This window comes from Schistocerca cancellata, chromosome 3 (assembly GCF_023864275.1).
Source record: "Schistocerca cancellata isolate TAMUIC-IGC-003103 chromosome 3, iqSchCanc2.1, whole genome shotgun sequence".
Lineage (NCBI taxonomy): Eukaryota > Metazoa > Arthropoda > Insecta > Orthoptera > Acrididae > Schistocerca > Schistocerca cancellata.
Window position 1 is genome coordinate 765,733,359 of NC_064628.1, and position 15,076 is coordinate 765,748,434.

Sequence of the window (15,076 nt, forward strand, 5' to 3'; positions counted from 1 at the left end):
GCCCTTATTTTAGCACAAAATCATGTAGGTATTCCATTTGCAACACATGTACTTTGTTCCTATCACACATACTTTATTCCTAAATAATCACTGTGTGTGTGTGTGTGTGTGTGTGTGTGTGTGTGTGTGAGAGAGAGAGAGAGAGAGAGAGAGAGAGAGAGAGAGAGAGAGAGAGATGTATATGTCTAGAAATACTTACAACTTCGGCGAGCACTTCCTTTCCTTTTTGGCTTTTCTGCCTTCTTATGTTGCTCTTCCTCCAATCGTTCCACCTCTGTAATTTATATGGAAATATTTTAATGGTGTCAAGATAATAACTATAAGCCAACTATTAACATTTTATTGTTAGACACACTCTTCTCGTTTTAAGTATTTTAACAATGTTTATGAACAGTAAATCTGTTACATTTCATGACAAAAACTCATTTTATTTTTTGAGAAAAATGAACTTGAGTGGAGTTCAATTTTTGCTCTTGGAAGAGACGTAGAAGGATAGTTGGGAAAGAGGGGGATTTTGGGGGGGGGGGGGGGGGGACAGTCACCCAGTTATGTGTGCGTTACACAAACCACTATATATGTATTTATTGGACCACAGTATCTCTTAATATTTTTGTGTTCTCTCTTGTTATGTTTTTCATAGAGTTCTTATCTCTGTAAACACTTATACCACTTTTTTTCACTGATATATCCTACAGAACAAGACAAGCTTATTTAGGTGATTTTCCTCCTTTCTTTTCTCCCCACACACTCTGCACCTTCTTCCAAAGACTATCTTTTCCAGAGCAAGGTTTACTAGATATCATTTACTGAACCCACAAACCATATACTGTGTTTCCACAAAGATATGAGACAGAAGATAAGAAGGTAAATACACAGTAAAAAGTTTATATAAGAAGATAGTGCACTTCCAACAACAAAACGTAATCAGTAGTTGCAACAATAAAAAGTACTATTAACCTTAAACAACTCATAAATAAAAGTAAACATAACAATTCTGCATAAATACTGTGCCGAAAATGGCAGTAGCTATGAAATATCGAAAGATGAAACACACCATGTTTATAATGATATGCAAAAAATACATACTAATACATCTACAGAATATAAAACACATACAGTTTTATTTATTTGTTCTGTGCATCTTATAATATACAGCCGTACACAATATAGGACAACTACAATACTAATGCTTACAACAAGATACAAATACAAAATGAAATTAAGTGAACTGTTGAGCACTGTGTACATAGTATTTTGAGCAGATGGTTCTCTTGAGATTTAAATTATGTGGGGGAGAGGATGGGGTCACGTAAATAACACAAGTTTGCCTTCCAGTACTATCCAACAGAATAAAAAGTATGTTGCAATTCCTTTACATTCTTCTTAAGAGTATTGCTTTTATTTCTAGTATGTCAAAGAGTAGGCTGCCCATATTTCTCATTCCATCATGAGTTCTCTTAATCTTTAGCTCACCAGAAGACTCTTTGCCTTGATTCATGTGTTATGGTTGTCCTTTTCTCCACTTGTTATGAAAATATCAAGGTTTTTTTTTTTTCTTAACAAAAGACTGTTTCTAGAATACAGATACTGAGAACTAGTAATACATCCAATTTCTTTGCACATGGGATTGGTGGCTGATCATATTGGTTCAGTTTTCATTATTTTTATTATTCTTCTTCTTCACATAAGGACCATTTTTCTGAGAGTAACCCCCCCCCCTCCCCCCCAAGATATGGATGACATATGCTATTATTGAGTGTGCAAGCTCATGATACAAATTTTTCAGAATATGCTCCCACAAACATCTCTTTAAAATTCTTTATTGTCAATTTTATAATTTTTGGACGGATAGAAGAACATATGAGCTGTCTTGTTTGTGTTTAGCTACAATTTATTCTCATGTAGTCAGGAGCAAAAAGCCTTTCATTTCTTCATTAATCTCCTACTTCAGTTGCATAGCTGTCAGAGCTCATTATTACTTCTGGGAAACACACTCTGCTTATTGAGTCATTTATCACATTACTTAAAGTGCGACAATTTCCAGACAAATGTTCTGTAATAAGCAATCTGGGAAACCATCAAGTTCCATGTGACTACGATGATTTTTGGCTCTTATGATTTTTAAGACTTCTTGTTCAGTTACTGGTGTCATGAAAATTGACCTGTCTGGTGTTAGAAAAATAGTTTTGTATGATTTTGCTCTTACAGTGACTCCTGATGCTAGATTATGAACAATCTTTGAAAAATGCAGGTTAAATAATTCACTCATTTGTTTTGCATTGAAAATTTTGTTTCATTTGGCTGAAGGTGTTCAGGTACGCCTTGTTTGGCTTTGGTTCCCAAGGTACCAATGACGATGATGATGATTGGTTTGTGGTTATCAGTGGTTATCAGTGCCCGTACAATTTCCCAACCTTTGCTCAGCCCAATTCTGCCACTTTCCTGGATGCTGATGGAATGATGAGGACAACACGAACACCCACTCATCTCAAGGCCCCTAAGGTACCACTGACAACTTCCCCAGTGCTGCACTCTTACTTGAATTTACTATAAAGTGCTGGTTTGAGATTTGCTTTGCATTTTTGGTTGACTTTTCCATTAACTGATGATAGTCTATTACAATTTTGAATTATAGCTGCCCACCACAGCTATATCTGCAATGTCTGTTTAATGGAGGCAACTTCAATTTCCGTACCTTGTTGTTTTAACTTGCACTGAGAGTGAGGATAGAGGGTTCTTTTGGTTAATGCTGTATGTTCATTCGAGGATGTAGACATAAAATTTCAATGCCGATTTCTTTGTTGTAGCGACACTGCTGTAAGGCGTGCCAAATGACACTATGGCATAATGAGAGAACATACTGCTACCTCACATATGATATGGATATTAGCCCTTTCCAATACAATTTTTCTACTCATTTCATTCTCCCCAACTCTTGTTTATTTTATGCATCCCCAACTCTTCTTTATTTTATGAATGTAAGGCATTATGGGTTATTGTTTAAAAAAAAATAAATGCAATACGAGACCACTTGACAATTACACTATTTTTCACACTAGTTTTTCAAACTACATATTGGTGTCTGTTTATGGTTGTTTGTAGTTGTTCTAAATGATACTTCCTAAAATATTCTTTTGGATGAAGTCCAGGCTTCCTCTTGCATGTTTCACAGAAAAATATTGGTTCTCTTTTTCCTCCTTTCTCCTAGCATTTGCTGCAAACATTCATTAATTTTTTTTTCTTCTTTTCATTCTGCATTATTAAATGAGTCTTCCTATTTAGTCTCTCCACAATGTCAGATGACTGCCTTTCTCTTTTCTTTGAATTTGTATTTCTTACCTGGCAGACCAGATGTCTGATTAGATTTCTTTGTACGAAAGGTGAATCTGCAGTTCTCCACAATCGTTTTTGTCTATTGGGTAAAGAATATAACTGGCCACAACAGCAATTTCAATCAGTGAGAAGAAGAATTTTTTCCACCACTTGTACAACCACCTTGTAAAACCATAGCAACCACAGTACTGATAAGCCCTGTCCAATCCTCCCATTAACTTTGTATACTCCAAAATAACAGTGGGTTTCAGGAACTGCACAGGCTATTTCTTACTATACCCAGTGATCAATTGGCTTTGAGGACCAAAGAATGTACTCAATGTAGTCAGTAACCTCGTCATGGAATGAACGTAACTTTCATCCTACTTTGATAGGCACATAGCTCACATTCAGCAAGTTTTATCTTCTTCGAATTGCATGGAAAATCCTTCCCAGAAGACATAGCTATATCTGTTAGACAAAATTTCATTTCGTGAAGTTCCCGAGCAAGTTGAGGGATTGTGTAGAACCTGTCAGTAAGACGTGATGGCCTGAACCAACTGCACAAGCTAGCAATTGCTATGTCAAATGAATCACTATTCCAATTGCAAAGTGTAAATCAGGGTGAATTAAGACTTTTTGTCATTGTCTTTCCATAATATTGAATGTGAGAAAAAAACATAACCATTTCCTAAATCACACAGAAACCTTGAAAACTCCACTTCACTTCATAAGCTTCTCTGGGTTCCAGCACTTTAATTGAATTCTTCCTTTGAATCCTACTGTGCTCTCATCTATGGCCACATTTCTTTTCAGAACATAAAGATACTTGCATTTACTGTCAACATACTCACTAATGTTCTTCACCTTGCTCCCTTAGATACACTGATATTCCTGAGGTATTGTGACAGGCAGAACTAAATGCAGCATCCAAAATATTTGGGAAACAACACACACAAACACACACACACACACACACACACACACACACACACACACACCCTCTCCTTGAAAAACGGAGTTCATTCTAGCCAGTCTTCTGTAAAATAGTCATCTAATTCTGCCTTCAAATTAAAGGCCATATTCAATATTACACCACGAAAGCCTTCAGTTCTTCTAATGAAGTATACCTCCACGAAAGCCACATTAAGGGTTTTGTAAGTAGAGTGACTTTCTGTGTCTTTTCTTTAGTGTACATACTTGTAGCATACGCATTTTCAATATTATGTTCCAAGTGAAGAAAAGTTGAAAATATTCGAGTTCGGCTTTTTGGTCAATCACCACAAGGAATGGTGAAACTTTGTTGCGTGACACAAAAAGGAAACTTCACGAGTTCACTGTCACCATCACGATTAACTTTCTAGGTATTTGCTACAGTTTGTGTGTCTTCGTCACTTCCACTACATCCGTAGATTTTGCTTCTTCCCAATCACTTTCATCAATAAATTCTCCTTCGTCCTCCATGTCTTCGAAAAGCTACCTGCCAATATCGTCCCCATTTATGTGTGTTTTACCAGCCATTATCATACTATAAATGTGTGAATACGACACGCTTTGAGTTGTCAGGTCTTTGTACTAAGTGCTAGCAAATTCAACAATGGAGCAAACAGAAAGCACAATAATGGAAATATGTCACACATCATCTGACATTGGAGCTGAAGCAGAAAATTGTAATGTCGAACATTGTTTGACAGTGGATTGGAAAAGGTTAATATTGAATTAGTGCAGATTTTCTTCAAATGTTTATATAATTTAAGAGATTTTCTTTTCACCCAGAGATTCCCTTGGTGTAAACTAGGTCGAAAATGTTTTTAGCATATCTTCAAATAAAAATCTGCCACCAAAAATCGAGGTTTCCAGTGCTTGTAATGCTTCAGGCTACACTACACTACTGGTAGTTTTGAATTCTACCTTGTCAATTTTTGTGGGAACTCTACCCAACAATTCTACTGTCTTATATTCGTATGTTCTCTCATTAGCAGCTTCATGATTTAATTCTGGGGTATGGTTTATCTCTCCTAACATCTCAAATTAGGTACTTAACTATTTTGCTGCAGTGAGCTATCAAAGGTGGTCACTGAGGTATTGCACATATTCTTCCTCATATTTGGTTTTTATATACCAAATTTGTTGTTCAGTACTGGCTGCAATCAGTTAGGTTTCTTAGGGGAGCAGATGATTTTTTGACCATTTTTTGAGAAAGACCGTTAAATGTTTCTTTGTTATTAAAAGTATTTTTAATGAAGTCTATTGTGAATTACAAATCTCTGTGATCTACATAATGTCCAATAAACAGCTCATAAATCAAACAGTGGAAAATCCAGGATGTAATGTAATAATATTACGAAAAGGAAAGTTACTACTCACCATATAGCAGAGATGCTGAGTCACAGATAGGTACAAACTATCTGCGACTCAGCGTATCTGCTATATGGTGAGTAGAAAACATGTCATAAATCTATAACGCCTTCTTTGATTGCAATCTTGGAACAGGCCATTATGCTACTTGAAAGCTCTGACTTTTTTTCAGTTATCAAAGGCAACAAATGCAGAATCACTGCTCTGGTTTTGTAAGTATAATAGCAGGGAGTATACGCGGACAAGGAAAAACATTCCCGGATCTCCTGGTTAAAAATACATTTCCTCCCAGGTGAAAATACACTTTTTACATGTTAAGTGACAGTATACTTTCCCTCAAAACTGTAAAAGTTATCAACCCTTTGAATGGCTATGGTGTTATACAGCAGCGTAGAATTTCCCGACACTTTAGAAAACTAAACTCAGGGGAAAAAACATGTTTTGGAAAGATCTTTGATGTGCAGCAACGTGTGCGCTGCATACTTTCGTATTATGAAAGTAAGCAACGTTTGCGTTGCATATTTTCGTATTATGAAAGTATAAATTTGAATTCCACCAACAGGTAAATTTTAAATTAATATACAAAATGTTGCCACAAGAAAAGCAAAGCTTTCGCATATAATATTTGTCTCGAAGATTAATAAGCTACATCAGAAGCTAAGCTTTCAAATATAACGTTGATCTGTTTAGCGCATGTTACACTTTAAGATACATCACACAAACACGCCAGTAAAATTTTTTATTACCGACATAAATCTCTGATCGTCTGGGCTCAAAATTCTTCTAAATGGCTCGTGACAAAAGAGTTGATTTTTAAAAGAGAGCAAACACTGTGATTTCAGAAATTCTTCGTACATTCTCGCACATAGTTCATTTTGTGTATAAGGAAATTTACTTTGAAAATAACGCTTTTCGAACAACAATTCGCAATATTTTCCCGAGACCTGTTAGAAATAGATTCATTTCAGCAGTTGCTAGAGAGCGCCAGATTTAAGAGGCGTCACCATGCTTCCACAGCTATGGTGACGTAGGAAGCCCGTATGTTTGTATGTGTAAAACATTAAAAAATCTTACATTATGCCATAAAAGAAACGACATCAGAGGATACTCCAAGAGCATCGGAATTTTGTGAACCATACTATAACGCATAGTTCGCCTTACAGTGCACATTTGTATGTCTAGATTCCCAATGATGTAGACCTCAACCTGATATGAAGCTTTTCAGTTTGGTTTTCGGGAGGTAAATTTTCTTGTAGTACCAGTACTGTATTATCCCATGTTTGGTTCTTTGTTATGGCATAGTGCCATACGTGCTAGAAGATGAAATTGTGCACTTGAAATGCAGCAAAGAGTTGAAACTGGCCAATAGTGTGGAATTAAACCCTTCGTTTCAAATAAATTGACTGCGTCAGCAGGAAAGCTTAATAAAAGCCAAATTTCTTTCGCAAACTGACAAAAATAACTTTATTGGTCTGCAAGGCGATTAATGCTTGACTGTCAGACAGATGGAAATAAAAGAAAATCTGAAACTAGTAACATATATTAGCCTTCCTTAATTATATGAATGTATTTCAATTCACTTGATAGCTCCCAGCCACAGAAATCCGTCTTGTTTTTATTTGACGTGATACCGGTAAACGAAGAGGAAACAGAAAAATCATCAAATGTAAACATGGGCCACGTGGAGACTACCCCTCCCTCCCCCCACCACTTTAACTCAGACTGCTCTGCGCATCAGAACGTCAAAAAACGACTTTTCAAAAATAAGTTCATTTTGTAGTGCACATCTTTCTGAATAGTCTGATACGTAGAACATATATCTTCAAGGAAATGTAAGACACTGTAATGGTTCTTTATTTACGTGACCATTACGGCACTCCAACCCCAGTTCTCGATACCAGTAATATCGTACTACTTTCTGCAAAGTAACAGACGTATTTTTGTGACAATATTCACATTTGGTTTTATTAATGTATAGGTACTCCGATGTATCGATATATTACAGTTATATGGTTCTTGTGTGTGTTCATTTCTGTGAGACTGTCATAATCTTTTATTTACGTTTTGGCGCGAATGCGCTCAGGGCAGTCTTTGTTTCACTTTGCAGAAGTTAAGTTGTTACTTCGCTTTGTAAAAGAACAGTCAAGTCTTGTGTTTGGTTAAAGTGGAAATTAAATATATGAAAATTGATACAAAAATGTTTTCTTGATGATGTGACAACTAAGAAGTAGTATATGTGAATTTACAAGAAGTTTAATAAAAATGTGGATCGTGAACACCAAGTCAAAAATTATTTCTACCATACCATTGCTCTGATCTGGGATTGTTGGATCATTAAGAATTTCCTGAAAAACCCATTTGTTAGGTCTTCTAGCAGTCAAAGTGGAATCACCCTAGTGTCAACAAGACGAGCCATAACAACTTCGACGAAATCTACGTGGGAATCCATTCAAGATAAGTGCCAAAATTAATGACTTTTTTTTACAGTGATTTCATTATTTCCATTCTGACGATACCATCCACAGTCAATAACTTTGTTGTTGCCCGATAAAGCGAACATATGCTGCGTGAGCAATATTATTAATCCGATTTCTAACCTACTTTGCAAGTGGTGGTATTGTTAGAACATGTTATTTGGTCGCAAGTGTGCAGTGGAATGTACACTCCTGGAAATGGAAAAAAGAACACATTGACACCGGTGTGTCAGACCCACCATACTTGCTCCGGACACTGCGAGAGGGCCGTACAAGCAATGATCACACGCACAGCACAGTGGACACACCAGGAACCGCGGTGTTGGCTGTCGAATGGCGCTAGCTGCGCAGCATTTGTGCACCGCCGCCGTCAGTGTCAGCCAGTTTGCCGTAGCATACCGAGCTCCATCGCAGTCTTTAACACTGGAAGCATGCCGCGACAGTGTGGACGTGAACTGTATGTGCAGTTGACGGACTTTGAGCGAGGGCGTATAGTGGGCATGCGGAAGGCCGGGTGGACGTACCGCCGAATTGCTCAACACGTGGGGGCGTGAGGTCTCCACAGTACATCGATGTTGTCGCCAGTGGTCGGCGGAAGGTGCACGTGCCCGTCGAACTGGGACCGGACCGCAGCGACGCACGGATGCACGCCAAGACCGTAGGATCCTACGCAGTGCCGTAGGGGACCGCACCGCCACTTCCCAGCAAATTAGGGACACTGTTGCTCCTGGGGTATCGGCGAGGACCATTCGCAACCGTCTCCATGAAGCTGGGCTACGGTCCCGCACACCATTAGGCCGTCTTCCGCTCACGCCCCAACATCGTGCAGCCCGCCTCCAGTGGTGTCGCGACAGGCGTGAATGGAGGGACGAATGGAGACGTGTCATCTTCAGCGATGAGAGTCGCTTCTGCCTTGGTGCCAATGATGGTCGTATGCGTGTTTGGCGCCGTGCAGGTGAGCACCACAATCAGGACTGCATACGACCGAGGCACACAGGGCCAACACCCGGCATCATGGTGTGGGGAGCGATCTCCTACACTGGCTGTACACCACTGGTGATCGTCGAGGGGACACTGAATAGTGCACGGTACATCCAAACCGTCATCGAACCCATCGTTCTACCATTCCTAGACCGGCAAGGGAACTTGCTGTTCCAACAGGACAATGCACGTCCGCATGTATCCCGTGCCACCCAACGTGCTCTAGAAGGTGTAAGTCAACTACCCTGGCCAGCAAGATCTCCGGATCTGTCCCCCATTGAGCATGTTTGGGACTGGATGAAGCGTCGTCTCACGCGGTCTGCACGTCCAGCACGAACGCTGGTCCAACTGAGGCGCCAGGTGGAAATGGCATGGCAAGCCGTTCCACAGGACTACATCCAGCATCTCTACGATCGTCTCCATGGGAGAATAGCAGCCTGCATTGCTGCGAAAGGTGGATATACACTGTACTAGTGCCGACATTGTGCATGCTCTGTTGCCTGTGTCTATGTGCCTGTGGTTCTGTCAGTGTGATCATGTGATGTGTCTGACCCCAGGAATGTGTCAATAAAGTTTCCCCTTCCTGGGACAATGAATTCACGGTGTTCTTATTTCAATTTCCAGGAGTGTATTTCAATTCATTCTTATACCGCACATCACTGCATTTCGATCTGTGGAACTCAAACGTGTATATTTTGTAATGGATGCCAGCCAACTGTTTCAGGACAGTGGAAATTAAAATGTTCTGTAGTACCTCTCCTGCTCCCAGTCGGCCAATTTGACATCCTGCCCCTCTTTATATATTACCTCTCACAATTAATACTGGATAGGGTTATTTGTAACCAGGAGAACAAGAACTCTTCAGAAAATCTGGACTATTTATTGCCTATTAGCTAATAACTTCCTCTTCTGTGTGACATAAAATTAAATACAGGATACCTAAAACCAGTAAAGACAGTACACATTTCTTCAGTCCTTACGTCCTAGCGATTTTTCTCTTTAATCTTGCTACAGCTTGACACGGTGTGCTTTCCTTTCTATGAAAGAACTATTACCTCATCAAAGTTCGTCAAATTGATCACGTCTATTTTGTCACTGTGTGCTGAATAAAACAAAATAGGCCTTTCTAATATTGCGGCAATTGTAACACACACAAATAAGCAAGACTGTTTTGGCAATAATGATCATTTTTATAATATGACAGAATATATAATTCATGAAGTACCAATACGAAATACCTATTTACCCTACTACAAGCAAAAAGCTTTGCGTTAGGAAATAGTTTCACATTTCATTCATACGCTGCAGTTCCTCATGCACGAGACCGAAAAGTAGTAGAATGAAATTTTTGTATAAATTTGGAATCGTCATATTCTTCCATAATTTGTGTGATGTCCCCGTTTCTTCTCCTTCCTCGTTCTAACAAACAGTCTTGTCATCACTAATTCTGTAACTATTCCTACCACTGTAAAAACTCATTCTCCGGTTAACTTTACTAACCTTGCCACAATCATCGGTTTAGTTGTCCAGAAATTATTCTCCGGATTGGCGTTATTACGAGTTTGTATAATGTGTTTCCCGCGCTACTCCCAGAATGGAACTTAAGTGGACTACAACTGGCCCTGTCTAGTGTAGCGATCGGGCCAAAAATTTTCTGTCAAAATTTCACTTTCTTGGATACCCTAGAAGATAATACTAGTATTTCTTACCTATTATTTCTGTTAATCATTTATTTCCACTTTGGTAGTCTGAATCTACGGATTTCACTAGTAATTATAACAATGCTGAACATTCGCAAACTGAATCAACCACATAAACAAGCAGCAGTTAGCATTCACCGGTTTGGTTTCATTCCGCTCAGCTTGTATAGCCCCGTCCCGTTCTGTCTGCAGGAAAGTTTATTTCTAGATGTGACGAAGATTCCCCTGGCAGAGACATCACCTACATATGCACGCATTCAAAAATCAACTTATGATTCATTCAGAAATCAACTTAGAATGTGTTCAAAAAACAGCAGGGGTGCATTTCAAATTCATATGAATAATTGAGCATGCAGTAAAGGAAACAAAAGAAAAATTCGGAGTAGGAATTAAAATCCATGGAGAAGAAATGAAAACTTTGAGGTTCGTCGATGATATTGTAATTCTGTCAGAGACAGCAAAGGACCTGGAAGAACAGCTAAACAGAATTGACAATGTCTTGAAAGGAGGATATAACATGAACATCAACAAAAGCAAAACGAGGATAATGGACTGTAGTCGAATTAAATCGGGTGATGCTGAGGGAATTAGATTAGGAAATGAGACACTTAAAGTAGTAAAGGAGTTTTGCTATTTTGGGAGCAAAATAACTGATGATGGTCGAAGTAGAGAGGATATAAAATGTAGACTGGCAATGGCAAGGAAAGCGTTTCTGAAGAAGAGAAATTTTTTAACATCGAGTATAGATTTAAGTGTCAGGAAGTCGTTTTTGAAAGTATTTCTATGGAGCGTAGGCATGTATGGAAGTGAAACGTGGATGATAAATAGTTTAAACAAGAAGAGAATAGAAGCTTTTGAAATGTGGTGCTACAGAAGAATGCTGAAGATTAGATGCGTAGGTCACATAATTAAGAGAAATTTGTGGCGCATCTTGACTAGAAGAAGGGATCAGTTGGTAGGGCATATTCTGAGCATCAAGGGATCACCAATTTAGTATTGGAGGGCAGCATGGAGGGTAAAAATCATAGAGGGAGACCAGGAGATGAATACACTAAACAGATTCAGAAGGATGTGGGTTGCAGTAAGTACTGGGAGATGATGAAGTTTGCACAGGATAGAGTAACATGAAGAGCTGCATTAAACCAGTCTCTGGACTGAAGACCACAACAACAACAACAACAACAACAACATGAATAATTGATAGACCAACGTGAGCTGAATGCTAGGTGCTTTATGAAACAAGGTTTGTTTCCTCAAGAATATGAATTTGCCCCCTCCCTCTGAAATTGTCACCCGGTTCAGATACCCCGGTTTGCCCCCACCCCCCACTAGATCCGAGCTTGCTGCGCAAGCGTGAATCTTTGCTGCTACTGCTGCTTACACAACCAACAGCCACATTTCTGTAGCCAGAAGCAGGAGAAGGTACTACTCATACGCAACTCAACTGCACATGAGCATGAGCCCACTCGCAACAAATTAAATGAGTCTAATGTAAACAGTTGTGACGTCACACTCATCGGAGGCAATTTGTTGTTGTTAAGCATTGCATAGTCTTCCGAAAGCCTTTGACACATTTTGCTGTCGGTAGACACTTGCACGAGCACCGTGTTATTTTATATGGCACATTTCTTTTGCAATTTAATTTTATTTTCATTTTTTTCTCTTGTTCATGTTTTAATGCTGCAGTATTATTCTGCAATAGCAGGATACAGTAATATCCTTTGTTTGAGTATTGGTTCTTACCAGTCAAAATTACAAAAATTTAACTGTAAACTGAAACAACGAAAAATTCCCGGAATTCTAAAAAAATCCCAGGTTTTTCCCGGTTTTCTCCCAGATGAAAAAATTTCCTCGTTTTTCCCGTTCTCCCAGTTGTCCCGGGTCGTATACACCCTGAATAGATTATTAAGAGTGGTTAAACTGTAAAACAGGAAGAATATTTAGGTAGCAAAACTATCACCTTTAACAGCACTGTTTTACACACACACACGCACACACACACACACACACACACACACACACACACACACACACACACACTACTTAATTATATTCTGCAAATAACATATTATCCTTCACATTGCTTTGATTTACGATAAGAGTTATACAATTTCAAGAGAAAAGTTAATTAACAAATATGAAGGAGTAGCTTTCACCCATATGGAACACATCAGACATTAATGATGTGAGGGGAAAAGTAATGGATTTTGTGAACACTTACCAAATTCCTTCTGCAGTTCTGTCAAATCAAAAGTAAGTGGATTTCGTAGAGCTTTTTCCACTAATTCCCTATTAATTTTTTCTTCTTTTTTATATCTGTCCTTTAGATCCTTGCGAGTGAATTTGGGAAACAGTGATTGCATCACAAGGAAGTCTGTTCCCACAGTGTGAAGAGCCCGGTAAAATCTTAATGTTTCTAATTAAACAGAAAAGGACATGGGAAAATGATTAACAATAACTATAAAACTATATAAGAATTCTTGTAATTATCTGTGGAACGAAAATATTACAGAAGAAAACCATCAGTTTGAAAAACAGTTTTCAACAATTAATTCTTTGAAACAGTAATCAACACATATAAATAACCCAATAAAAATATCCCAAAAGATCAAGCAAAGAGTGTACCCATAGATTAGGATAACCCGGTGCTATGTTGTATTGGAAGGAAACTGATAGTTCTATCCATGCAGTCTTTCTTATACTTTATTATGTACCTGTTTTCTTCACAAGAGAAAGAATACAAAAATCTAATGAACAAATAATTCCAGAATGAACATTTGATTTTCTAAGGAACAGGCATCAGTTGGACAGTATTCGTTACATTTTATATATTCTCCTTCTCCCTAGGACATATTTGCAGGATTGTAATTAATAAAGTATGTGCTAGAACACCATCTGAAACTTCAATTTAAGGATGTTTTCACACCACTAGAATATCTATTGCAGCATATAGCTCAATAACAAGGGGACATTTCACTATGGGCTGATGACCACTACCTATCACTGTCCTCTAAACACAGGTTGGGCAATGATGCAGAAAGCATAAATGGTTTTTTTAACACACTATTTATTTATTTAAATCGAAATAATAGTATATATTAAAAACAAAGATTCCATGACTTACCAAACAGGAAAGCGCTGGTAGATAGGCACAATAAAAAACACGAAAACACACACACAAAATTTCGAGCTTTCGCAACCCCCGGTTGCTTCGTCAGGAAAGAGGGAAGGAGAGGGAAAGATGAAAGGATGTGGGTTTTAAGGGAGAGGGTAAGGAGTCATTCCAATCCCGGGAGCGGAAAGACTTACCTTGGGGGAAAAAAGGACAGGTATACACTCGCGCACACGCGCACGCGCACACACACACACACACACACACACACACATATATATATATATATATATATATATATATACAGACATAACAGTTGTGTCTGTATGTGTGTGGATGGATAGTGGTGTGAAAACATCCTTAAATTGAAGTTTCAGATGGTGTTCTAGCACATACTTTACTAATTACAATCCTGCAAACATGTCCTAGGGAGAAGGAGAATATATAAATTGTAACGAATACTGTCCAACTGATGCCTGTTCCTTAGAAAATCAATTGTTCATTCTGGAATTATTTGTTCAGCCCATAGTGAAATGTCCCCTTGTTATTGAGCTATATGCTGCAATAGATATTCTAGTGGTGTGAAAACATCCTTAAATTGAAGTTTCAGATGGTGTTCTAGCACATATTTTATTAATTACAATCCTGCAAACATGTCCTAGGGAGAAGGAGAATACATAAATTGTAACAAATACTGTCCAACTGATGCCTGTTCCTTAGAAAATCAATTGTTCATTCTGGAATTATTTGTTCATTAGATTTTTGTATTCTTTCTCTTGTGAAGAAAACAGGTACATAATAAAGTATAAGAAAGACTGCATGGATAGAACTATCAGTTTCCTTCCAATACAACATAACACCGGGTTATCCTAATCTATGGGCACACTGTCCATCCACACATATACAGACACAACAGTTGTGTCTGTATATGTGTGGATGGATGGATGGATGTGTGTGTGTGTGTGTGTGTGTGTGTGTGTGTGTGTGTGTGTGTGTGTGTGTGTGTGTGTGTGTGTGTGAGCGCGCGCGCGGGGGGCCCCCAAGGTAAGTCTTTCTGCTCCCGGGATTGGAATGACTCCTTACCTTCTCCCTTAAAACCCACATCCTTTCATCTTTCCCTCTCCTTCCCTCTTTCCTGA

At 38.6% G+C, this 15,076-nt stretch overlaps 1 protein-coding gene across 1 annotated transcript in view; it reads right to left on the reverse strand.

The window, feature by feature from the left end:
- The window catches only part of LOC126175797 (uncharacterized), a 93,098-nt gene that overhangs the window by 11,274 nt on the left and 66,748 nt on the right, over positions 1 to 15,076 (reverse strand). Inside the window, exons 6-7 of the mRNA XM_049922778.1 lie at positions 13,047 to 13,241; positions 200 to 274 (exon numbers count right to left, since the gene is read on the reverse strand). Of these exons, the coding sequence (XP_049778735.1) occupies positions 200 to 274; positions 13,047 to 13,241 (270 nt within the window). The remainder of the gene's footprint in view (positions 1 to 199; positions 275 to 13,046; positions 13,242 to 15,076) is intronic.